The 24,871-nt window shown below is 38.9% G+C and overlaps 1 protein-coding gene across 2 annotated transcripts in view; it reads left to right on the top strand.

Annotated features, from left to right (window-relative positions):
• Positions 1-24,871, top strand: part of REPS2 (RALBP1 associated Eps domain containing 2) — a 185,279-nt gene that overhangs the window by 44,229 nt on the left and 116,179 nt on the right. For both annotated transcript variants that reach the window (XM_075195087.1, XM_075195086.1), the window contains exon 4: positions 873-978. In XM_075195087.1, coding sequence (XP_075051188.1) covers positions 873-978 — 106 coding nt within the window. The remainder of the gene's footprint in view (positions 1-872; positions 979-24,871) is intronic.

Genomic DNA, 24,871 nt, shown 5'->3' with positions numbered 1-24,871 from the left:
TGGTTATCACTAATAACGTTTATTGCTTAGTCCACTATTACTTTTCCATCCTAGTCTTATTTCAGGAACTAACACATGATGGCGTTTTCTTCAAAAAATTTTATTTTTGTCTTTTTATCCCTGTATGTAATAGTATAGCGCTAGGAATATTGGGGAACGATACTATAGACAGCTGTCATATAAATAGAGCAGCATTTGGATTCATAAAAATATATACAGTGACGCGTGTGTGTGTATGTATGTATGTGTATGTACGTATATGTGTATGTGTGTGTGTGTGTGTGTGTGTGTGTGTGTATATATATATATATATATATATATATATATATATATATATATATATATATATATAGATATATATACATATATATATACATATATATACATATATATATATGTGTGTGTGTGTGTGTTCTTGATTATATTTCTTACACTGCAAGTACTTCTAGCATATATCTCTACAATCCTGATTGTCAAGACTTATGTGTGTGTGTGTTGCAGGTACATAGTTGGCACCTTGATAAATATGGCAGTGGTTTGGAAGAACTGAGGTGTGGTATATGTTTGGAGAAATACTTTCTAGCAATATTGCTGCTCATCCATTTATATTGAACGGACACATTATGTGACAGAAACTAATTTTTTGTTCTCTATTTTTTATTTCCCAAGACACTAATATTTTGTAACTAATTTTGTATCTTTTGCGCTTAGAATAATTTCAGATTTTGACTACTATTTTATATAAAGTATTGTTACTATTACTTGTCCTTCTAAATGAATACAAGATATATGCATACTTTTTCACTATGTTTTATTAGTCTGATTTTTTTAACCTTTCATCATTTTTCATAATACTTTGCTTTTCTTAAAAGTCAGATGCCAAGACCTTTGTGACGTCACCTCAAAAATCTCCTTCTATATCATTCTCAAAATATGGACATGGGAAGTCACATAGCAGTCCTGACCACCATAATGGAGGTGAGACAATTTGATGTATTGTTTTGTCCTCTATACCTGACTTGTAAAGCAATCGCATGAAAGAAGAATTTGTTGATTTCAGTCATCACATATATTAATAATATGAAACATCCTCTAAATACAAATACACCTATACTCTAAATAGGATGGACTAGCCATCCACGGGCCTACTTACCATGTGTCTACTTAAAATGAGTAGTGCCCGGTTAACTCTGCAATGTAATTTTGAAATGTAAGGTTTGCATATTTGTTTTTAGAAAACAGACTTTGCTAGTCCCAGCTAACGAAGGTTCTAGGAACTGTTTCATTTGTTTTATGATATCCTGATTGCAGCACAGTGTTCAAAGCGAACCGTATGTACTGATTTCTAATTTGAACAGGAAATTCTGTGATGTCACAGCAGGGGCGTCAGCAGGGCCGGATTAACCATAGGGCTAACTGGGCTACAGCCCAGGGGCCTCGGGCATCCAGGGGGCCCTTGAAAGTGCTCAACAGCATGATTGATCGGTCGGGGGCGGGGGCGCCCCCGGCCCGATCAATGCTGCTTAGTACTTTCACTGCGGTCCTTCCCTGGCGCGCTGTAGTCTCCTTACTGAGGAGATCTCGTGAGTCTCACTCTCACGAGATCTCCTCAGTAAAGTGTGTAGAGCGCGTCGGGGAAGGACCGCAATGCCAGGAGAAGGAGGTAAGTGCCTTGGGGGTGGCTCGGATCACGGGGGGGGCCCTCACGGGGGAATGGAGGCCCCCTTAGCCCAGGGGCCTCCATTCCCTTAATCCGGCCCTGGGCGTCAGAAGGGCTTAACACAGCAGACGGCAAATATATATAGACACACACACAAACTAGATGTATGTCCAACAAATATTTAAACTACTTATGGAAGAAAGTTGAAATTTGGCAGCATTTAATTCACGAAAATTCCATAACCCCTTCAATAGAACTCGGGCTTTAGTGTAAGATGTAATCATTCTGAAAATAGACTGATTTACTTAAAAAAACTGTATGTGTGCGTATATATATATATATATATATATATATATAACAAAATACAATAGATAATACAGCGCGTAACTCTAGGTAGACAAATAGGTATGAATTAAATGTCTCTTTATATAAACGAAAGTCCTATGTTCAGGCGGCTGCCAAATCCTCACAAGGCCAGATGGTGTACTGGATAAAATCTAAAACAAAATAAGCGAGAGGGGGCGCCACATAGTATAATACTGTATGTAAAAATACAGACTAATGTACCAAGTAGTAGAAATAAGGATCACCACGTGGGTACAGACACACAGGTTGAAGTGAATCAAAAATAAGTGCACTCAAGAGTACCAGCACCATGCAAATATAGTATGCGTACCAGATATAAAGTCTTTTAGGGTTATCTGTTAGTATCCTGTATCATCAGGAGCTCAGGTTTTTCTCCCAAGTCGGTGTTGTCTCACACAGCGATAGGGGTACAGAGCTGGCACTTCATATGTCCACAGTAACCAATTTGTAAAATAGAGGAGACTCACATAGTGTGATATTGTATATCCACACATTTATTTTGTAAAACAATATAGGTGTAAACTTACATAAAACACTTCAAAAAGATCTTATCTGGGTATCTTTGTAAAGAGCCTAAACACTGGGAACATCAATGAAGGCTCACCAACATATTGCTGGATTCTGGCTCACCAACATGCAGCTGGGCTCAGTAATCACATCAGACACAGTCCTCAACGCGTTTCGTCTCAAGTAACAAAGACTTCATCAGGAGGAAATACAAGTATGTGACTCTCTAATGTCACAGATATAAATAGTATGCGCCGCGCCATCTTGCGCATGCGCACAAGCGGCGTCTCCCGGCGCTTTGCGAGGGGACGTCAAAGACGTCTAGACTGGACAGTTTTTTTATATCAATCACCCAACTTTATAAACACCATGTAAATATGACAAGCAGGAACACTATGGTTGCTAAGCAGCGATAGCGCTATAGACTAGATGACGTATGTGTAAACTACTAGTTAGTAGTGATTATAATTGTAAATATAGATATAAAATAACATCAAGTAAGCCATCTAGGTAATATTGGTGCATAACAATAACAAACCCCAATAAACGAAACATCTATTTAAACAGATTGGAAAAACTATATGATATATTTAACAGTTATATAACATAGATGTAGCTGTGTAATAATAGGAAATATTGACACCTGCAGTATGTACATATTAACCCCAGTATGGACACCTGCAGTATGTACTAATATAACCACACATAGAAATATATATAAAATCCTAAAAATACGCAAAAATATAAAATATAAAATTATATAAATATACCTTTCTCAAGCATCATGTAAACATATATGTGCATACATAAACAGAAAACTAAACTATAGCAACAAGAGTATACAAATACATGACGAAATAGCCTAAATAAGTATTGGAACACCCTCATATGAATAATAGACTAGTATTCAGATAAAACTACAAGAAGGGAGCTATTTCATAATTATCATTAAACCCTGATGGCGTGAGGGTACCCAATGAATAAATCCAGAACATCTCCCTCTGAGATAAAAGTTTATGTAAATCTCCCCCTCTATCTCCTAATTTTACATTCTCTATGGCCATAAATTTTAGATATTTAGGATCCGATTGATGGAACTCCTTAAAATGTTGAGAAACTAAGTGACTAGTTACTTGGTTTTTAATGTTTCTCACATGTTCCTGTATTCGGATTTTTAGCTGTCTTTTAGTTTTACCCACATATTTATAGCCACATGGGCATTCTAGAAAATATATGACTGATGTAGTTAGACAATTCATTAGTTGTTTGACCATAAATTTCTTCTTTTTATCATGACTAAAAAACTCTTTATTGATGGGAGCTGTATATTTGCAAATATTACATTGGTTGCATCTAATGCTCCCTTTGATATCTAAAAAAGTAGAGGGGTTGTTAGTAGAAGTAATACATTTCAAATGACTGGGGGCCAGCATGTCTTTCAAACTGAGACTCTTTTTAAAAATAATCTTTGGAGAATCCGGAAGAATGTCGTGTAGGATAGGATCTTTTTTTAAAACATTCCAATGTTTAGATAACACTGATTTAAATCTGTTATCATTACTGCAAAAGGTGGTAACAAATGAGACATCCTCATTTTTACTATCAATCTTTTTTGAGTAAGACAAGATTTCTTGTCTATTAAGTTGTTCTGTTTTCTCCATCGCGTTATCAAGTAGTTTTTGAGGATAGCCTCTCTTTGAAAATCTTTCCGAATAGATATTGAGTTGTTCTTTGCAGTGAATATTATTACTACAGTTCCTTTTAATGCGGTAAAATTGAGAATAAGGAATGTTGGTCTTCCACTTCTTGGCGTGGCAACTCTTAAAATGTAAATAACTGTTAGTATCGACAGGTTTGATAAAGTTCTTAGTGATAACCCCATCATCCTGTGCAATAAGTATCAGGTCGAGGTATTCAATGCTGATAGGATCATATTTCATTGTAAATTTCAAATTATAATTGTTTTCCCCAATATATTGAAAAAATTCATTCAGAGATTGGATATCTCCTTGCCAAACTATTAGAATATCGTCTATATACCTTTTAAATACAATGATATTATCCGAATAAGTGTTGGCCCTATATATATATACTGTTCTTCCCAAACGCCCATTAGTAAATTCGCGAAACTGGGCGCAAACGTTGTACCCATTGCGGTTCCGCACAATTGTAAATAAAAATGCTCAAGAAATTTAAAATAATTATGAGTTAAAATAAATTCGATTAAGTGGCAAATAAATGCCTTATGTGGATTGGATAGGGAAACATCCAAATCCAAAAAGTGTTTTTGTTGTTTCAATGCCTTTTTTGTGCTCAATGGACGTGTATAATGACTGTACGTCGATCGTTACCCACAAATAATCACTGCACCACTTGAAGTTTTCAAATGTTTGTAGCACATGTGCAGTATCTTTTATATAAGATTTTAGTTTCAAAACATATTTGTTAAGAAATATGTCTACATACTTTGAGATTTTTGACGTCAGAGACTCGATTCCTGCTATGATCGGTCTCCCGGGTGGATCAACTAGACTTTTGTGAATTTTAGGCATATGATAAAAAATGGGTATAATAGGATTGCTCATCATTAGGAATTGAAACTCGTCCTTGATGATAATTCCATCATGTAGAGCTTTAGTGAGTAATTCTCTGAGCGAATCAACAAAATCATTAGTAGGGTCTTTGGTAAGACGGGTATAAGAGGCTTCGTCATTTAATAGTCTCATAGCTTCATTGATGTAGTCACAACGGTTTTGTATGACAATGCCGCCTCCTTTATCAGCCTGTTTAATTATGACATCCATGTTTTTCTGGAGGTTTTTTAAGGCTTTATTTTCTTGGAGACTAAGATTATTATTAGTATGAGAATTAATATCTGAATCACACAAATCTGATGTGATTAATTCTTGGAAAATTTCTATATGTCTACTTCTCGATTCAAGTGGGAAGTATTTGGAGGAAGGTTTAAGGCCTGATTTAGACTGAGCATTGTAATTTGTTATAACAGCTTGGTCTTTCTTAGCAAAATGTCTTTTCAAGGTTAATTTTCTAACAAATTTATTAATGTCAATATAGATTTGAAATTTATTGGGTCTTTTTATAGGAGCAAAGGACAATCCTTTGCTTAGTACTGATATCTCTGATTTATTTAGTACATGGCTAGATAGATTGAAAATTCCTTCACGTTTAAGACTTTCATGATTTGTTACAGAAATCTCCTCTTTTGAGGTCTTGAGGCCTCCCCGTTTGCCTCTCCTTCGTTGTATCTGCGTTTTAGAGGGGATGCTAGTTTTATATTTTCTCTGAGAGGTCGTTTCCACCTTTCTCTTGGGGTTAGGTCTGGGGATAAAAAACTCTCGTTGTCGCTGTCGACGCCTTCTAAGGCAGAGAACCTATTAGTACAATCTCTAGATTTGGGAAATTTTCTAGTCTCATAATTAGGAGTTTGAGAGACCTTAGGTTTTTTGTGTGGGACAGTGTTCCAACCTGCTTTATCATGGGGTTGATATTTCCTTAATACCTCATTCTGGGATCTATTCCAGGTTTTTATTTTGTTGTTCTCATAATCGTGTTTATCTCGTGCAAATTTCCTTTGTTTGATCTTAATAACATCAGTTTCTACTCGTTCTAGTTTTTTGCTGAGAACCGCCTCATTTTCAGGAAAAAAAACGTTCTCTTTATGAGTTTCTAAGATTTTTTCTTTTTCAGTAATCTCATTTTCTAAACTGTGAAGAAATTTCTTTTTTTCACATATAATCAATTTTATGAGTTTCCTAGAACAATCATGTAGAATTGAATCCCATTCCTTATTGAAATGAGAATCATCAGAGGAGAAAGTGGGTGATTTGTTAAATCTCAAACCTCTTGGTATGCGATCAACCTTGATATAATTTTCCAAGGTGTTCACATCCCACCAAGCTTTTGTTTCTTTAATCAGGGCCTTTTCAAGGTCCCAGAAAAGATTATCAATATCATTTTGTGGCTCTTGAGGAATAATATTATCCTCAAAAATTTTTTGACAATGTTCAAATCTTTGATTCACTCTGTTCCCTGTTTTCCACATATTGGGTGTATAATAATACTGTCTAGACAGAGTATGCAGCTAAATATCTAGATCACCAATAGCGCAATACAAATAACAAAATACAATAGATAATACAGCGCGTAACTCTAGGTAGACAAATAGGTATGAATTAAATGTCTCTTTATATAAACGAAAGTCCTATGTTCAGGCGGCTGCCAAATCCTCACAAGGCCAGATGGTGTACTGGATAAAATCTAAAACAAAATAAGCGAGAGGGGGCGCCACATAGTATAATACTGTATGTAAAAATACAGACTAATGTACCAAGTAGTAGAAATAAGGATCACCACGTGGGTACAGACACACAGGTTGAAGTGAATCAAAAATAAGTGCACTCAAGAGTACCAGCACCATGCAAATATAGTATGCGTACCAGATATAAAGTCTTTAAGGCTTATCTGTTAGTATCCTGTATCATCAGGAGCTCAGGTTTTTCTCCCAAGTCAGTGTTGTCTCACACAGCGATAGGGGTACAGAGCTGGCACTTCATATGTCCACAGTAACCAATTTATAAAATAGAGGAGACTCACATAGTGTGATATTGTATATCCACACATTGTGTGGTTATATTAGTACATACTGCAGGTGTCCATACTGGGGTTAATATGTACATACTGCAGGTGTCAATATTTCCTATTATTACACAGCTACATCTATGTTATATAACTGTTAAATATATCATATAGTTTTTCCAATCTGTTTAAATAGATGTTTCGTTTATTGGGGTTTGTTATTGTTATGCACCAATATTACCTAGATGGCTTACTTGATGTTATTTTATATCTATATTTACAATTATAATCACTACTAACTAGTAGTTTACACATACGTCATCTAGTCTATAGCGCTATCGCTGCTTAGCAACCATAGTGTTCCTGCTTGTCATATTTACATGGTGTTTATAAAGTTGGGTGATTGATATAAAAAAACTGTCCAGTCTAGACGTCTTTGACGTCCCCACGCAAAGCGCCGGGAGACGCCGCTTGTGCGCATGCGCAAGATGGCGCGGCGCATACTATTTATATCTGTGACATTAGAGAGTCACATACTTGTATTTCCTCCTGATGAAGTCTTTGTTACTTGAGACGAAACGCGTTGAGGACTGTGTCTGATGTGATTACTGAGCCCAGCTGCATGTTGGTGAGCCAGAATCCAGCAATATGTTGGTGAGCCTTCATTGATGTTCCCAGTGTTTAGGCTCTTTACAAAGATACCCAGATAAGATCTTTTTGAAGTGTTTTATGTAAGTTTACACCTATATTGTTTTACAAAATAAATGTGTGGATATACAATATCACACTATGTGAGTCTCCTCTATTTTACAAATTGGTTACTGTGGACATATGAAGTGCCAGCTCTGTACCCCTATCGCTGTGTGAGACAACACCGACTTGGGAGAAAAACCTGAGCTCCTGATGATACAGGATACTAACAGATAAGCCTTAAAGACTTTATATCTGGTACGCATACTATATTTGCATGGTGCTGGTACTCTTGAGTGCACTTATTTTTGATTCACTTCAACCTGTGTGTCTGTACCCACGTGGTGATCCTTATTTCTACTACTTGGTACATTAGTCTGTATTTTTACATACAGTATTATACTATGTGGCGCCCCCTCTCGCTTATTTTGTTATATATATATATATATATATATATATATATATATATGTATATATATATATATATATATATATATATATATATATATATATATATGTATATGTATATGTGTTTCACAAATATTTAGTCCACTTCTGTAATCTCTAGAAGGTTGAAATTTTAGACGCTGGTAGATTTCCAGGTCACAATTTCCTGAACAAGGTGACGTTCAGTTTCAAATCTATGGAGCTTTGATTCTGGAAAATGTATAAAAAAAAAATATATATAAATATATATCCATAAGACCTGGGAAGCTGATATTTGGCATACTCGTAGCCTTTAGATGACAATAAGGATGTAACGTTCAAGTCCTTCATGGAACCTAGCATTCATTCTGGAAATAGACTGATTTGCTTCACCTGCAGCTAAACCACTTAGGTCATTTGACTTCAGCATGTGATGTCATATTAGTGAGTTAGGTTAGTCTGGGACCTTATTTAATAAAACTACATTCATGTCTGGGCACCAATGCAAACTCACTGATTACAAGATGTCCAAGTTGAACCAGCAGAGCCAAACAAAGATGTGGGAATAAACCATTTTAACACCACCACGACCATCAATGGGTGCATGCTATGTAATCATTAGAACAACATTTTTTAAAATTATTTTGTTAGCAATGGTCACTTTAAATGTGGACCCCTTTTGTTCTAACCGGTGTGGGCAGGGAACTTTCCTGACAAATTGATTGCAGTGCCACCAAATAATAAAGACTGTGCTCAACTGTGGTGCAACACATGTAAAGGAGTGGGTGCTGGATCATCGGCCCCAAGCAACCAATGAGAAAACACAGTTGGCGGTTCAGTTTGTAGATATGTGAAACCAGTTGAAATAGTTGCAATAAACTGAAGTTTTCCTCCAGTTACCACCATTGGCATGCTGCAAGTGGTGGCAGTTGATTCGGCCAATTAAGCAGTTAACCACACTCATTAAGGTTTGCCGCCTCCACAGCCTGCGAAAAGGAGGAAAGTGCCCGCAGTTATTACAACGGAGAAAGACATTTGCAACTTTCAGGACATTTGCAAATGAATTTGTGGAAAGGTCGATGGGAGGAGTTTTTGGATTCTGAATCCAAAAACTCTATCAACCTATAGAGTGCCCCGGTAATCACATTCTCTCTCTTTTCTGAATTATCTAAATGCCCACCATAATAACCCTGCTGCGTGACCAGACCACCAGTTGTGTACTATTGCTACACTGAGCCAGTTTCCAATGCTTACCATGGCTACACATATATTGCTGGTATTTAAATTTGTAAAGCAGTGGGGGGCAGCAGAAGCCTTCACCTGCGGCTCCCCTTTTATCACTTAATCTCTGCACACAGTATATCGGGTTGGCCATCACTGTTGTAAACTGTCTTTGAACTTGTAGATGATAATCTTCCAGAAAACACTGTTACCATTGACTCCTGATTCTGTTTAGTGCTGAAGCTTCATTTGCTACACAATAGCTGTTCACTGTCACTGTAACGCTGGCACTGTACCTTGCTAAAGATTCAGCATTAGAAAACCTGTGTGTCCATAATTGTCAAAGCCTGCTGCTTTTGTTCTGGACTCTGCTTAACCCCCGAAACCAGTTTCATTTTATTTCACTGGCTGTTGACCACTTTCTCTACAGATTGCTTCTGTGCTGTACTTCTACTGGAGATTGCCATTTAGTAATCTTGTAGAAAGATCATTGGTTCTTTAGTTTTAGTATATTTTTGTATGCATGTCCTACTCTTCAGCACTTTGATCAGTACACATGCAAAATATTGCTGCTGTTTGTTGGAAACCTGGATTACTATGTTTGTCTGCATGATAGGCCTTAGTTCATATTTCTCCCAGAATTCTTTGGTAACTCGAATATTGCTATGCTGCTTTCTTTCTCTCTCTAAACACTTAACCTATTAGAAGATAAATATCACAATATATACACAAATCAGCCACAACATTAAAACCACTGACAAGTGAAGTGATTAAGTGGTTAATGCTGGGTATGAAAGAAATGTGTCCGTGTATCATAGCTTGCTGCATGAGGGGCTGTGTGGCTGCAGACCATTGAGAGTGCCAATACTGATCCCTGTCCACTGCCGAAAGTGCCTACAATGAGCACGTGAGCATAAAGCGATGGAAGAAGGTGGCCTGGTCTAAGGAATCAAGCTTTATTTTACATCATGTAGATGGCCAGGTGTGTGTGTGTCGTTTACCTGGCAAAAGGTGGCACCAGTATGCAATCTGGGAAGAAAGCAAGTTGATGAAGGCAGTGTGATGCTCTGGGCAATTTTCTATTGGCAAACCTTAGGTCCTATCATTCATGTAGATGTTACTTTGACACGTACCACCTATGTTAACGTTTTTGCCGAGTACAGCTCTTCATGCATTTCCTGAAGGCAGTGGCCTCTTTCAGCAGGATAATATGCCCTGCCACACTGCAAAAATAGTTTAGCAATGGTTTGAGAAACATGACAAAGTGTTCAGATGTTGACTTGGCCTCCAAATTCTCCAGATCTCAGTCCAATCGAGCTTATTTTGGATGTGCTGGAAAAACAAGTTCCAGAGATGGAGGCCCCACCTCTCAGCTTACAGGACTTAAGGGGTCTGCTGCTAACGTCTTGGTGCCAGATACCACATGACACCTTCAGAGGTCTTGTGGAGTCCATGCCTCGAAGGGTCAGAGCTGTTTTGACAGCAAAAGGGAGACCTACACAGTGTTAGGCAGGTGGTTTTAATGTTGTGACTGATCGATGTATAGCAAGACTGTTGCCTTTGTTGCTCAACTTCAAACCTAAGACCAGGGGCTAGATTTACTAAAGGGCAGTTTGATGAAACCACCAGTTTTCGTCTTGGCTTCCAGCAGTTTTAAAACAGTTGCATTTACTAAAGGCTAAACCACCATTAAAATTGCAGAATGAACATTTTTAAAAACCACCACTTTACAGATTGTCATTCCAATTTTAACAATTATGAACATACAAACAGCCGGATTTACCAAGCTGCGGTTTTTAAAACCACCATCCAAACTGCAAAACAAAGGCGGTGGTTGTGAGAGCCAAGATTGCTCAAACTGCATGCTGTTTGATCTATCTGGCCATTTAGAGCATAAGAGGAAGCAACATTGACCATATTATGTCCCCATAAATTATGGGGACAATCTTTATATATTCAATGTTTTATTTATTATTTAATATTGTCCCCCCAATATAATGAAAAATAAAATTTGCCCACATAGCTTAATTATAAATTAATTTTGCCCTTAATCAATAAATAATAATTGCCCCCATAATTTGTCAATAGTGTCTTCTTTTGTGTTTTGAATGACAAGATAGCTCAAACATGCTATTTGAACTTTCAAGCCAATGAGAATCAGGTATAAAAAAACCTATATTTTTTATGGCGATTTTGGGCAAACCGCCAGTGGTATAGCTTTTTTCAATCCTCCACACATCGCCCCACAATTTTACATTGCAGCCTCAAACCGCTCCATAGTAAATGCGGCTGTTTGGAGCATTAAACTGCCGGTTATGTGTGGCAGCTTACCGCCATCATGTACAATTCTTAGTAAATTTACCCCTAGGTCTGTAGTGCTTTTTGTTTGCTATGTGTATTGTATTATATTGTCTTGTATTGCTTATTGCAGTATTCCAAGATGTTGCTCAGATTTGCTGTACTTGTAATATCTCATGAAGGGAAGATTTTGCTCTAAAATTCTTTTGCAGCCCTTGCCCTTTGCAATGGATCTAACAGGACCCTCTCTGTAAAACTAGTCAGATGTGCAAACAGCACATTTTGACAAGTTTTACTGGAAACTGCTGACACCTCAGTAGTTGATGGTCTAATACTATTTTCTTTCGCTAGGGTCAGTAATTAGGAGGCCCCAATTTGTATCTCAGGTGCTATGGTGTTTATTGATGAGATGTGAGCTAAAGGCGCTCCAATCTACCCTGCACCACCCTAAGACCGATTATGCAAGAGATGCAATCTCAACAATATGTTACTCTTATTTTGTTGAATCGAGAGCAGAATATTTTGTCTCATCTTTTGTTTAATATTGAGGGATTCCTCAAGAATCCACATACTTCTTGTTTTTTGAACTATTGTTTGGCCAACAAATTTAAGGTCCTCTCAAAGTCTTAAAGTACTGGATTACCTGTGGTGCTGTATGTTTTGACAGATGGAACAGCTGTCACAGATAGTTAGAGAACTCCTGACTGCAGCTCAGAGTAAACAGAAAGCATGGTATGACTGGAGGGCCTGGAACACCACTATTGAGAGAGTGAAAAGGTTCTGCTTCTAGTTAAACATAAATTAAACACATTTGGTATTATTATACTCATTTAAGTAAAGTGATGAGCTTGCACTAACTGTGAAAACTGTAGTGTTGTAGACAAGAAAGGTAATTTGCAACACAAAATTGGCGGTGTCATGAAGTGGTTAAGAAGGGGATGTCCAAAGCAGGCAACTATTTGTCATTAAACAATTACTTTTTATTGCCATTGAATGCATGTATGCTGTTAAATGTATAATTTATATAAAATATATCTTTGTAAGGTGAGTACTTTTATCTTCCATCCAAATTTCCATACACATATTATTGAATATGTTTTATGTGTATAATAATTTAACTTCAGTTCAGCTTGTTTTAAATTGATACCTATATTAACCATTCCATGAAAGAAGACACGTTTTATACTGTGCACAACAATAAGTATACCTTAATAATCTTATTATCCTATGTATATACTGCATGTCTATGGATACTGCAGTGTTGTATTCCGTTTTTGAAATGTATAGCCATTTCATCTCTTACCAGCAAACTAATATTTTTGCAAATAATTGTGAGGCAACTCTCCTATACACATACAAAAGACACTCACAATTTTGCCTAAGAATACAGCCATGAATAAACAATTGTACTAAAACATCCTCCAAGAGCAACTTCTCCTAGCCATCCAAGAACAGTTTGGTGATGAACAATGCCTTTTCCAGCATGATGGAGCACTTTGCCATAAGGCAAAAGTGATAACTAAGTGGCTCAGGGATCAAAACATCGAAATTTTGGGTCCATGGCCAGGAAACTCCCCAGACCTTAATCCCATTGAGAATTTATGCTCAATCCTCAAGAGGCGGGTGGATAAACAAAAACCACAAATTCTGACATACTCCAAGTATTGGTTAGGCAAGAATGTCAGTCAGTATGTGGCCCAGAAGTTGATTGACAGCATGCCAGGACGAATTGCAGAGGTCTTCAAAAAGAAGGGTCAACACTGCAAATATTGACTATTTGCATAAACTTTATGTAATTGTCAATAAAAGCCTTTGACACTTATGAAATGCTTGTAATTTTATTTCAGTATACCATAGCAACATCTGACAAAAAGGTCTAAAAACACTGAAGCAGCAAACTTTGTTTTAAACCAATATTTGTGTCATTCTAGAGAATAAAAAGGACAACAAAAATGGACAACAAAATTTCTTTGATAGTCAAGCTAAAACTCATTTAGAGGTGTTCAGAGAAAAATACTATCCTGAAGATTTACTTAATATAACACGTTTTAGAATCCTTGGAATTAAATAAAGATACTTTTACATAAGAAGTCCCAACCTAAAAAGTTTTAATTCTAAAATTGTTACTAGATATGACTCTGCACAAAAGACTAAAGAAAATCAAAAATTATTTTCTATTATTAATGTTACATACAGTAGTGAAAGACAATATTAAAAACGCACCTTCAATTGTTTTTAGAAAATCTCATAATCTCCAAAACATTCGGGCTCCAAGCCACTATAAAGAACAAATAATGAATCCTTGTCAACATTGTCAGTGGTTACCAACAATTTTTTTTAGGGTACTATATCTGCTGCCTCACTTGCTCATACGTCACAAATAAAACTTTTCAATTTAGAACTAATATCACCATTATGGAATATAAAATAAAATAATTGTTCAATTGTCAAACCAGTTATGTTGTTTACATGTTAGAATGTTCTTGGCGTTTACAATGCATAGATAAAACTATAAGACCTTTAAAAATGTGGTTCGTGAATTTGCTTTCTTATTGTTTGCTTAAACATTTTTCACAGAAACATTGCAATAATCCTTCAGATTATAGATTACCTGGGATTGAATATATTCCTCCATCTTCTAGGGGTATGGATAGTTTCTTAAAAGTGTGTCTTAGAGAGACCTGCTGGATACATAATCTTAACACTGCTAGACATTCATTTGGTCGACATTCAGAAAGTCGATAACATTAGTTTGTCCTAATAATACTGTCTACATTAGAATTGTCAATTGTTCTTGCTGTTTACTTTCCAACCCTGTCCATATTATGGTGTTATGGTGATCATGTAAAATGTTGAACACATCTGTCCAGAATGAAACCGCTGTTATAAATATGTAGACGTATAATTTGATCAATAAAACTTCTGAGAAGGATGTTACTTAGATTATCACTTTACATGTATATATGAGAACTTAAACTATTTTGGAGGTCAACTTATAAATGTGTATATATCATATATTGGTGAACTACTCACAATACTATTTGCAATATAAAGTAACATCATAATATATATAAAAAATATTCTATTATGAAATAAATGAACAACTATTATCAGTAGAATCAATATAAATGAATTTTCAAAATAATATTTTTTACATTTTATTTTTTACATGTACAAATACTGTACATAAATCAAGATTCTTTCATTGCGTATTGTACATACAATGAGTTTTTATAGTCTATCTTACATACACATGTTCTGTGCTAGCTAGTGGCACATGTGTAGTTTTTAAAATCATGTCTGTCATCACTCTCACTTGACACTTGCACCTGCCCTGTAGCTGGTGCACGATATGGCCGAATCCAAGCATACTTACAATAACCAGGACTTGAATCAGTACTTGGCCTACATTAATGCACCTGTTTTCTCCCTGGTAATTGTAGTCATTGGTGTAAGGATAGTCTCTGCCCATTTGCAGAGCTACTTATCGCAGTATACACTACGTAAATGGACATACATCCGAACATGAATCAGGCCCATAATGTATAAGATGTCTGTAGAGGTATTCTCGTAGTTAGTGAAAATAAATGAAAAAATAAATATATATATATATATATATATATATATATAAATTCTGCAAAACATACAATAGGACATTAATAAGGTCTAGCCTGTGCTTCATAAATAGTGTAATGTATAGCACTGTCTGATTTTTTTTTTATCTAGAAGCATAATAGATTATAATCTTGCATAGAAATGATGTCCGTTTTCTACAAAAGATTATTTAAGAAGCAGGAAATTGAAATAGTGAGTCTACTAATGTGATGTGGTAGATGTTTGGTAGGGGTTAACCAATATGTAAGTCAGTGAGGGCATTAAAGATGAGTCAATATAACAAGCTTTGACGAATGAAGGTATAATGAGTTTAAGTGTATCTAGGCATTCTTGAAATTTGATTAAAACCTGAATATGTTATTTGTGCCTGCTTCTAGATTATAACAATGATTTATAATTCATCTGGATCAATATTACTACTTCCTACATGTGATAAATGAAATTGATAATACATAGCTTGTATATACAAATGTAATGCAAGTCCGCTGTCTTTGGCTACATATACTAATAACTATGGAGATACTATGGAGCTCATTGGAACAATATATGATACTTATATTTTACCCTTCTAAGAAAGAGACTGTGATTGTTAATTACAATAAGATTACAAATTTATAAATAGAAAAAAAGTTTCACCTCTGTTCAACACTACATTTGAATCAGTTGTCTCAGCAGTCCACTGTACATACAGACAGCCACATAAAGCAAGAAATGCTAAATACACATCTGAATTCTCTTATATTTATTAATCCATTTAGTTTAGGTGATTATATTTTTTAAGATTTCCTTTTCAGAACTTTATGGCAGCTATAACGTATGGGTGCACACATGGGACATGGGCAGCACGGTGGCTAAGGGTCTTATAGCACTGTGGTCATGAGTTCAATTCCTCTGTGAGGAGTTTGTATGTTCTCCTCGTGTTTGCATGCATGGGTTTCCACCGGGTGTTCCAGTTTCCTCCCACACTCCAAAAAACATACTGGTAGGTTAATTGACTGCTAACAAAAAATTGACCCTAGTCTGTCTGTTTGTATGTGTGTGTGTTAGGGAATTTAGACTGTAAGCCCCACTGGGGCAGGGACTGATGTGAGTGAGTTCTCTGTACAGCGCTGCGGAATTAGTGGCACTATATAAATAAATTATGATGATGATGGGGCATAGCAGAACAGGTAAGGAACACACAGGAAAACTGGCAGCACTGGATAGGAACACATGTGGAATAGCAGTACTAGTCAGGAACACACATGTGGAATAGCAGCATTGGTCGGGAACACACATGTGGAATAGCAGCACTGGTCGGGAACACACATGTGGAATAGCAGCACTGGTCGGGAACACACATGTGGAATAGCAGCACTAGTCAGGAACACACACGGCGCATGGCAGCACAGGTTAGGAACGCACACGGGGCACGGCAGCACAGGTCAGGAGCGCACACGGGGCACGGCAGCACAGGTTAGGAACGCACACGGGGCATGGCAGCACTGGTCAGGAGCGCACACAGGGCATGGCAGCACTGGTCAGGAGCGCACACGGGGCATGGCAGCACAGGTTAGGAATGCACACGGGGCATGGCAGCACAGATTGGGAGCGCACGCGGGGCATGGCAGCACAGGTTAGGAATGCACACGGGGCATGGCAGCACAGATTGGGAGCGCACGCGGGGCATGGCAGCACAGTTTAGGAGTGATAACATTTCTGGATCATCAACACTGACAAAAGTCACCTGGTGCCAACTCTACCACTGCAATTCCTATGCGTGCATATAGACACAGCAAAAGATGTAGGGCCTCTGTCAGAAAAAAGACTTATCAAAATTCAGCATCTAGAAAATCAGCTTTAGCTTCAGCAAAAAGTTCCCATAAGGAGTTCCCAATTGTAAAGCACTGCGGAATTTGCTGGCGCTATATAAATAAATGTTGATGATGATGAGTTGTCTACACCTGCTAGGAATGTTTTCATTCACCCTTGATGTTTTCTTTAGGCAAGGTGGTATATGTGAGGTCTTCAACTGGACATAATCAGTGGGATCACAAGCCAACTTCCCTATATCAACACATCAGACTTAAAAATTACCGTTGGATGATGGCAAAATACAAGACTAAGAGTTCAGAGAGCGTCGTTATCACAACCAGAATGGACTGTTCACCACAAACACCAGCTTCAAAGGCGAGGGATCTCATCAACTTACAGAAGCAGCACAAGAGTGTGGCTCCAGAATGAAAAACGTCTACATGGCAATATTCTAGAAATAAAATACAGCAGTATGGCATGCAATACTGCATTTTCAAACCTTCCTAAGACACAAGGAGTGTCTCTCAGGAGTTGCTTTCAGAAACCATCAGCGTGGAACAAGAAGCAAGACCATGATGGCAGAAGTGTCAACAGTCATGAACTGGACAGAAATTCTTTTAATTTCACTCTTTGCACTATATGTAACAAGCAATAACAGAATAGAAAACTCTCAGTGAACGCCATGTCTGTTCTAGAGAATGGCACTTACATGAAAGGTTTTATTCAATTACATTTACAGAAATTTGGTCTCCAAATAGATCTGCTTGCGATATACTCAAACACCAAGGTAACAGAGTTCTAGCCTCCTCAAAATTATACCAGAATGAAAGGAATAAATGCCCTGCCAATTTCATGGTGCTTTTAACTAGGCTATGTCTTTCTCATTTTCCTCTGATACAGAAAATCAAGAAGGAAAGAGCAGAAGTAATAGTGGTGCTTCCATTTTGGCCATGCCGCCATGGTTTGCAGTAGCCTGGTGAATGTTTCTGGAAGAATCTTTGCCTTTAGCAGCCTGGTCGGACTTTCTAAATCAGGGACCAATTGTACATTAAAACCCTAAGACCTTGTCTTTAATGACACGTAGATTGAGTAGTCATTGCTGAGACACAAGGTAGTCTCGGATAAAGTGATTGAGGTACTTCTGAAAGCCACAGAAGAAAATTCATCCTCGATTCATCCTTTTATAATAGGAATTGGAAGAGAAATATTCTGTCATGCAAACCTAAATAATTTGGTCCTGCTTCTGCTACATTCCACAGATGTGTAGGTTTTCTTCAGGATGGATTAGACAGAGGTCTTGCTCGATTACTCTGAAAATTCAGGTGTCTGCATTTAGAGCCTGATTTCTCAAGGCACGCATTCTGAGCACAGTGTGCGTTCGTTGTTAGGGCCAATGGTTACCAGGATAAACTTTTAGATCAGATGGTATAGAGGTCTTCACCTTTAGCAGCCGCCTTTCCCATGGAGTTTTACGCGCTCATAAGGTACTTAGATGCCCCCAGATCTTAAGCTCTAGCATAGTAAAAGTTTATATTTAGCGACCGTAGCACAGCTGGAAATAGGCAGTAGACAGGATGATAGCGGGTAGTCAGATGTAAGCCGAGGTCAAGGTTCAATAGCAAAAGCATAGTCAGGAACAGTCAATAGGTCAGGGCTTGCAGCGAGCAGGAATTTCCGAAAAACAAAGCCAGATGTCACAACAGGTATCAGTCAGTAATGTATCTAGAGGAGACACAAACACAGCAGCAGATCAGCAAACCTCAGAGAGACGCTATAACCGGCAGGGAGGCTAAGCCCTCCCTGCCTTAAATAATATAACTGAGCAATCAGAAACAAGGGCACAGCCCCTTTAATTATGCCCCCAGGGAGTGCTAATGAATCAATTTATTTTGCGCATGAGCCCCGCTGCTACCTGATGCCGGAATGTAGCGATTACTGCAGAGCCTCCCGGCCGTTGCTTAGGTGACTGCTGGGACAGCAGAGGCAGTAACATCCTGGTCATAATGGTTACAGCTGGGAGACAACCTGACACAGCAGAGTGAGTCTTGGCAGCTCGGACACCAGGACACGCTTAAAATCAGAAGACAGGTGCCTTGATGAATCAGACCCTTTTCTAGACTCAATATTGGCATCTAATGAACTTATTTTTTCAAATAGCAAAAAGAATTAGACCTCATATCAAACTTTTTTTTTTTTTTTTAAGCTCGTGATCTTAATATACTAATAGATGCTCCAACATCGGATCTCTTTGAACCTGTGCAGGCAGTGTCTTACAGACACGTTTTCAGAGAAGAGACAAGATGGATCTAGACTTTAAAATTTTGTCATCCAATGGTCTAAATATAGACTTTAATCGAGGGACTTTTCTTTGAATCCATTACACCTATCTTCTTCTTCCTTTTCCTCGTCCTCTATTTTAGATGCACAATTTGATGTGTCTACTGTGTGACTTTATAAAAAACTTTGATGTCACAGTATTATCATCATCAGCCATTTATATAGCACCATTAATTTTGTAGCGCTGTACAGATAACTTGCTCACACCATTCCCATCCCCATTGGAGCTTACAACCTAAATACCCTAACACACACACACACACACAGGTCAATTTGATAGCAGCCAATTAACCTACTAGTATGTTTTTGGAGTGTGGAGGCAAACACAAGTAGAACATACAAACTCCACACAGATAAGGCCATGGTCGGGAATCAGACTCATGACCCCAGGGCTGAGAGGCAGAAGTGCTAACCACTAAGCCATTATGGACCTGATTATTTGTCATCCTTATCTATTATCACACCAGCTCCTGCCACTATTCAGAAAGACTCATTATCAGCCAATGCATCTGCTAATTAGTGTCCTAATTGCTACACCTGTGGACCTCCCTTTTGATCAATTAGCCCTATCTGACACCTAGCTACTCACTATGAAGGTTGTGGAAGCTTGACTTTACTGAGGCGTAACGTGTTGGTTAAGTACCTAAACATTTGCACTGCATGAAACTGTTCATCCACTTAATATTGAACACAGCCAACAAATGAAAGTATATACTCTACAAAGAGGACGGAAGACAATGAAATCATCTCTACTGTAAATGTCAGAAAAATTTCCATCGCTGTGGCCACAGCTTTTCTCTCAGCTTCGGGCACCTGCAGAAAACTGGCGACACACTGCATCTGGGGAGAGGAGAGCACCAGGAACCAGACTCTCTAGGGGGTAAGTAATATACCTGCCTCCTATTCTCCCCTAATATAATTTCAAATAGGGAAATTTACATCTATATTCAAAAGCCAGTAAGACGAGACATCCACAGATAGACTTCTTTGACCTATTCACTCACCACCTCTGAACAAAGCGAGTGCTGCAAACCACATATTGGATCTGGACTGCACCCCATCTTATTGGATTACAAAACTGTTTATATAGCTGGCTTAAATATAAATAGAGCACCCTACAAAGTTAGAGCAATACGTCTCCTTCCGGAAATGGAGGACCTTTACCACACAACACACTTTTTAAGACTATTAACAGTGTTCTACTTACTATTGGGCCATTTCAAGCCTAGGGCCATTTTTGTCATCTTCCGCCATACATCTAGTATAGTATATTTTTAAAAAAGAAAATTAAAGTTTTTGCCCTTTGGAATAAAGTACTTTTTATGACGTTCTCACATGTACAAGTGATTTGTTGAAGAATCCCACGTTCCAAACTTTAATGCATGCGCTCATGAGATATAGATAATAGAGTACGCATATATATGTAAAAGCACTGCTCTGTGTTAGTTGTGCTAGCTGTAAACGATCCTTTGTATAAATAAGAAAAGGTTGAACTTGATGGACTTGTATTTTTTCAATCACTATGTAACAGGCAGCAGTCTCATGCACATAACAAATTATTTGTCTAAATATAGTGTTATTGGCCCCTTCAACCCATAATTTGATTACTACAAGGAAGCATTTATGCAATTTCCTCTAGTAATTGGAAAGTTATAAGATTCTCATTCTATCTGCTTTTATTCATGTCAATTAGTTTATTTGTGTGTATAGTGTTCATTATTACAACATATTAAAATAATCATCATGTTGAACTTATTTGACTTTTTTACTTTTTCTATAGTCATGGAACAACTTAAAGCCTATATTCTACACACAAATTAATAAAGATATATACATAAAGAGATAAATGAAGTAAACGGTATTATACTATTATTGGTTTTCACATCTCTTTATATGTTTTGGAGCCTTTGAAGATACCTGAGTGGAGGCTTGAGTACCAAAACACTGATACACCATTAATATATATTTAATAATTCTGGTACGCATATATATTTAATCACCACTTTTTAGGGGATAGTATACTACACTATCAGGTGCCCTATTCTCTCTCTCTCTCTCTCTCTCTCTCTCTGTAATATATATATATATATATATATTATACACACATATTAGGGCACCTGATGGTGTAGTATATTATCACACCAAGTGATTGTGCTTAAGCGTACCAAATGAACTATTGTTTAGGCTTATCTGTATTTTTTTCCTGAGTCTCGTTGTGCTCCTTGATATTTTTTAATACCTCGAACCATATAGTGTAGTACCTAAATCAGACAATTCTTTAATCCAAAAACATATATAGTGTCAGACGCCATCTTCGCTGTCCCCCTGTGCAGCGGGAACGGTCGTCTGTTAGTTCCGGCCTTGGGCGTCCTGTTGCTAGGCAAAAGGCACGCAGTGCCTCCGGTCGTCCTCGTGCCGTCAGGCACTTGACGCGTCCCGTTGCTAGACAACAGGACACTTTCTTGTTTCGGCCGTAAGTGTGTGTCTGACTACCCCTCTTCTCCTCCTATCCCAGCCATGCAGCCTCTATTTAAACCTGGCTCTGGCACCATAATGGTGCCGGAGTATCGGGTCTCCTGTTCTCCAGCGTTATTGTGGTTCCTGTTTCTGTTTTTGGTTTTGAACAGGCTTCCCTGACTTCTCTTCTGGATTGTGCTCCTGTTGTGACCCCAGCTAGTTTGATTATTCTCCTGGATTCTGCTACTTATCCTTTCTGTGTGACCGCGGCCTGTCTGACTCCTCTGTGGATCTCCCTTTGGTACCGCCTGTTCCCACTTGGCTTCTTACCCGGAACTATCTGACCATTCTCAATCACTACTCCAATCACTACTCCAGGAGGAACGCTACCTGTGTGCCCTGTGCAGCGAAGCCCAAACCTCCTTGCGGGGGTCCCTGGTAAACACCACTGGTACATTACACTCCGCACCTCCTGTTTCAGTGGCGCTAATACCAGTTAGTGGTTCTGTATTAATTGGGTAATTGTCATCTTGATCTCTCTATCACTGTTAAGAATACCACCATCTCATCTGTTCCCCAATTCCATTGCCTGGGCATCACCCTTGACCCCTCCTTCTCCTTTGCCCCCCACATTCAATCTCACATGCCAAATCCTGTCGCCTCCAACTCCCCAATATCGCCTGCATCTGGTCCTTTCTATCTCAGGATGCCACCAAAAAAATTATCCACACACTCATCATTTCACTTCTGAACTACTGTAACCTCACCGGTCTCCCCCTCTCCCAGCCTGCCCCCCTCAGGTCTATACTTAACACTGCTGCAAGACTCGTCTTCCTCTGCCTCCCCTCTCTGTCTTTCCCTACTCTGACTTATTTTCACCGACAGAATCCTTTTTTCAAACTCCTCACCCTCACCGACAAGGCCCTTTTCCACTTCACTGCCCCTTACATCTCCAACCTCCTCTCTACTCCATCCTGTTCCCTGCGATCAGCCAATGACCGCCACCACTCCTCCACTTTGATCACCTTTTCCCACTCCAGAATTCAAGATTTCTCCCGGGCTGCCCCCCCTCCACTGGAACGACCTTGCACACTCCATCCGACTGTCCCCTAATTTGTGCACCTTTAAATGGGCACTTAAAACTCACTTCTTCCTCATAGCCTATCAGCCATCCACCTAACCTGCTCTCCATGCCTGACTTCCTCACCTCTCTCTTCCCCTGTCCCGCCTCTCGATTCTCTTGCAATTGCTCCCCTCTGACTCCCCATTGTGCCTCCTATCTGTTTACTCCCCCTTTAGGATGTAAGCTCTCACGAGCAGGGCCCTCTTCCCTCCTGTCTCTACCTATTCTTCGGCTCCATCTTTAATATGTAAGCTATGTTTGAAATTTTAAAGTTCCGGGTTTTTACGTTTATTGTTCTGTATGTTTTACCCTGTATGGTCTACTGTCTGTAATTTGTACGGCGCTGTGAAAACCTTGTGGCGCCCTATAAATAAAGATTAATAATAATAAAAATAATATCTTTGTATACATCACTTGTGAATTAATATAAGATCATTTACAAAGTATTGCAACATTTTCTGCTGCCTTCCCTATATTGAAGTGGTTTCTAACCAATCTGTTTGTATTCAGCTGTCGTGTTTTAAGTGATGTTGAAAAGATAACAGTCTGGACTCTTATTTCCCACCTCCCTTACCTGCTTGCTACGGTAGAGCTTGGCAGGCACTGCCAGATCTTTGCTTTGTTAAAACAACATTGCAGCTCATTGGGAAATATTTAAACTATAGTGCTGCGAAAAAACGAAGAACACTCTTTTTTTCAATCATATTATTCTGAAGTGGAAATTAATGATACTTTTATAAATATAAGCGGATATTCAATGCATTATTTTGGTATGTAAATTACCTCCATTTTGTCCTTATTATTGTAACGCCCCCTGCGGGGAAAGACAGGGACAGACGCAACAGAAAATAACTCACCTTGTAAACGATGGTCACCTCCAGTCCGCTTCCACTTTCCCAGCTGCGATCCTATCCCAGCAGATCCGCAGCCGCAGTCACCTCCAATCACGTCCCTCTGAGGTAGAGACAGAGATTACGGCCGTGCCTACCAGGTAAGGGCTGTCCGAGACTACGGCAAAGGACAAGGACACGGTCAGTCCAAGCTCCTTGCCGCCTCCTCACTTTGTTCTTGCCAAGACGCGGGGGACTACAGGCACTGAAGGCCAAGACTAATCCGAGGACTAATCCCGCCTCAAGTGCCTCACACACCTACCGGTGAGGGCCTAACCGAAAGGAGGAATCGAGCGTGATACTCACCGGGACACTCCCACTTCCGATCCGGTTCTCCTGCACCTTCCCGACTCCTGCGGATGACAAGACACACAGCCTCCCTCTACGCTCTCCGTGAACTAAGATGGCACCCACAAACTGGACTAGCTACAACGGCGACCCGACCCTAACAACGTTCTAATGGTCGGCAACGCAACTACGTCAAACACTAGGACTAACTAAATGTGGTGCACTAACGGAGCTACTAGTTACACGCTACGGGGAACACCAGCCGGTGTTCACAGCCTAAACCGGAGGGCGGTTCCTAACCCCCTCACCCAGGTCTTACCAAGAAGCTGCCTTCTTGCTATGGAGTCACACACAGGCCCTAAGTACGGGTTCTTTAAGCCCGGCTGGGGCTCAGTAAAACAGCACACTAACCCGCGGGCCGACTGCCGCACGGAACAGCCGATCGAACTGAACCGCCCGACTGCCTGTACTCGGGTATCTCACACGTGTCCCTACGTCCGGAACCACAGGTCCACCTGCACGGAACCGGCCTTGAGGACCCTTGATCAGAACCACGGCCGCCCCTGGAACTGCCTCAAGGTGTGCTGTACTGCCACCAACTCA

This window comes from Mixophyes fleayi, chromosome 2 (genome assembly GCF_038048845.1).
Source record: "Mixophyes fleayi isolate aMixFle1 chromosome 2, aMixFle1.hap1, whole genome shotgun sequence".
NCBI classification, from domain to species: Eukaryota; Metazoa; Chordata; class Amphibia; order Anura; family Limnodynastidae; genus Mixophyes; species Mixophyes fleayi.
This window is presented reverse-complemented; position numbering and strand designations above follow the sequence as displayed.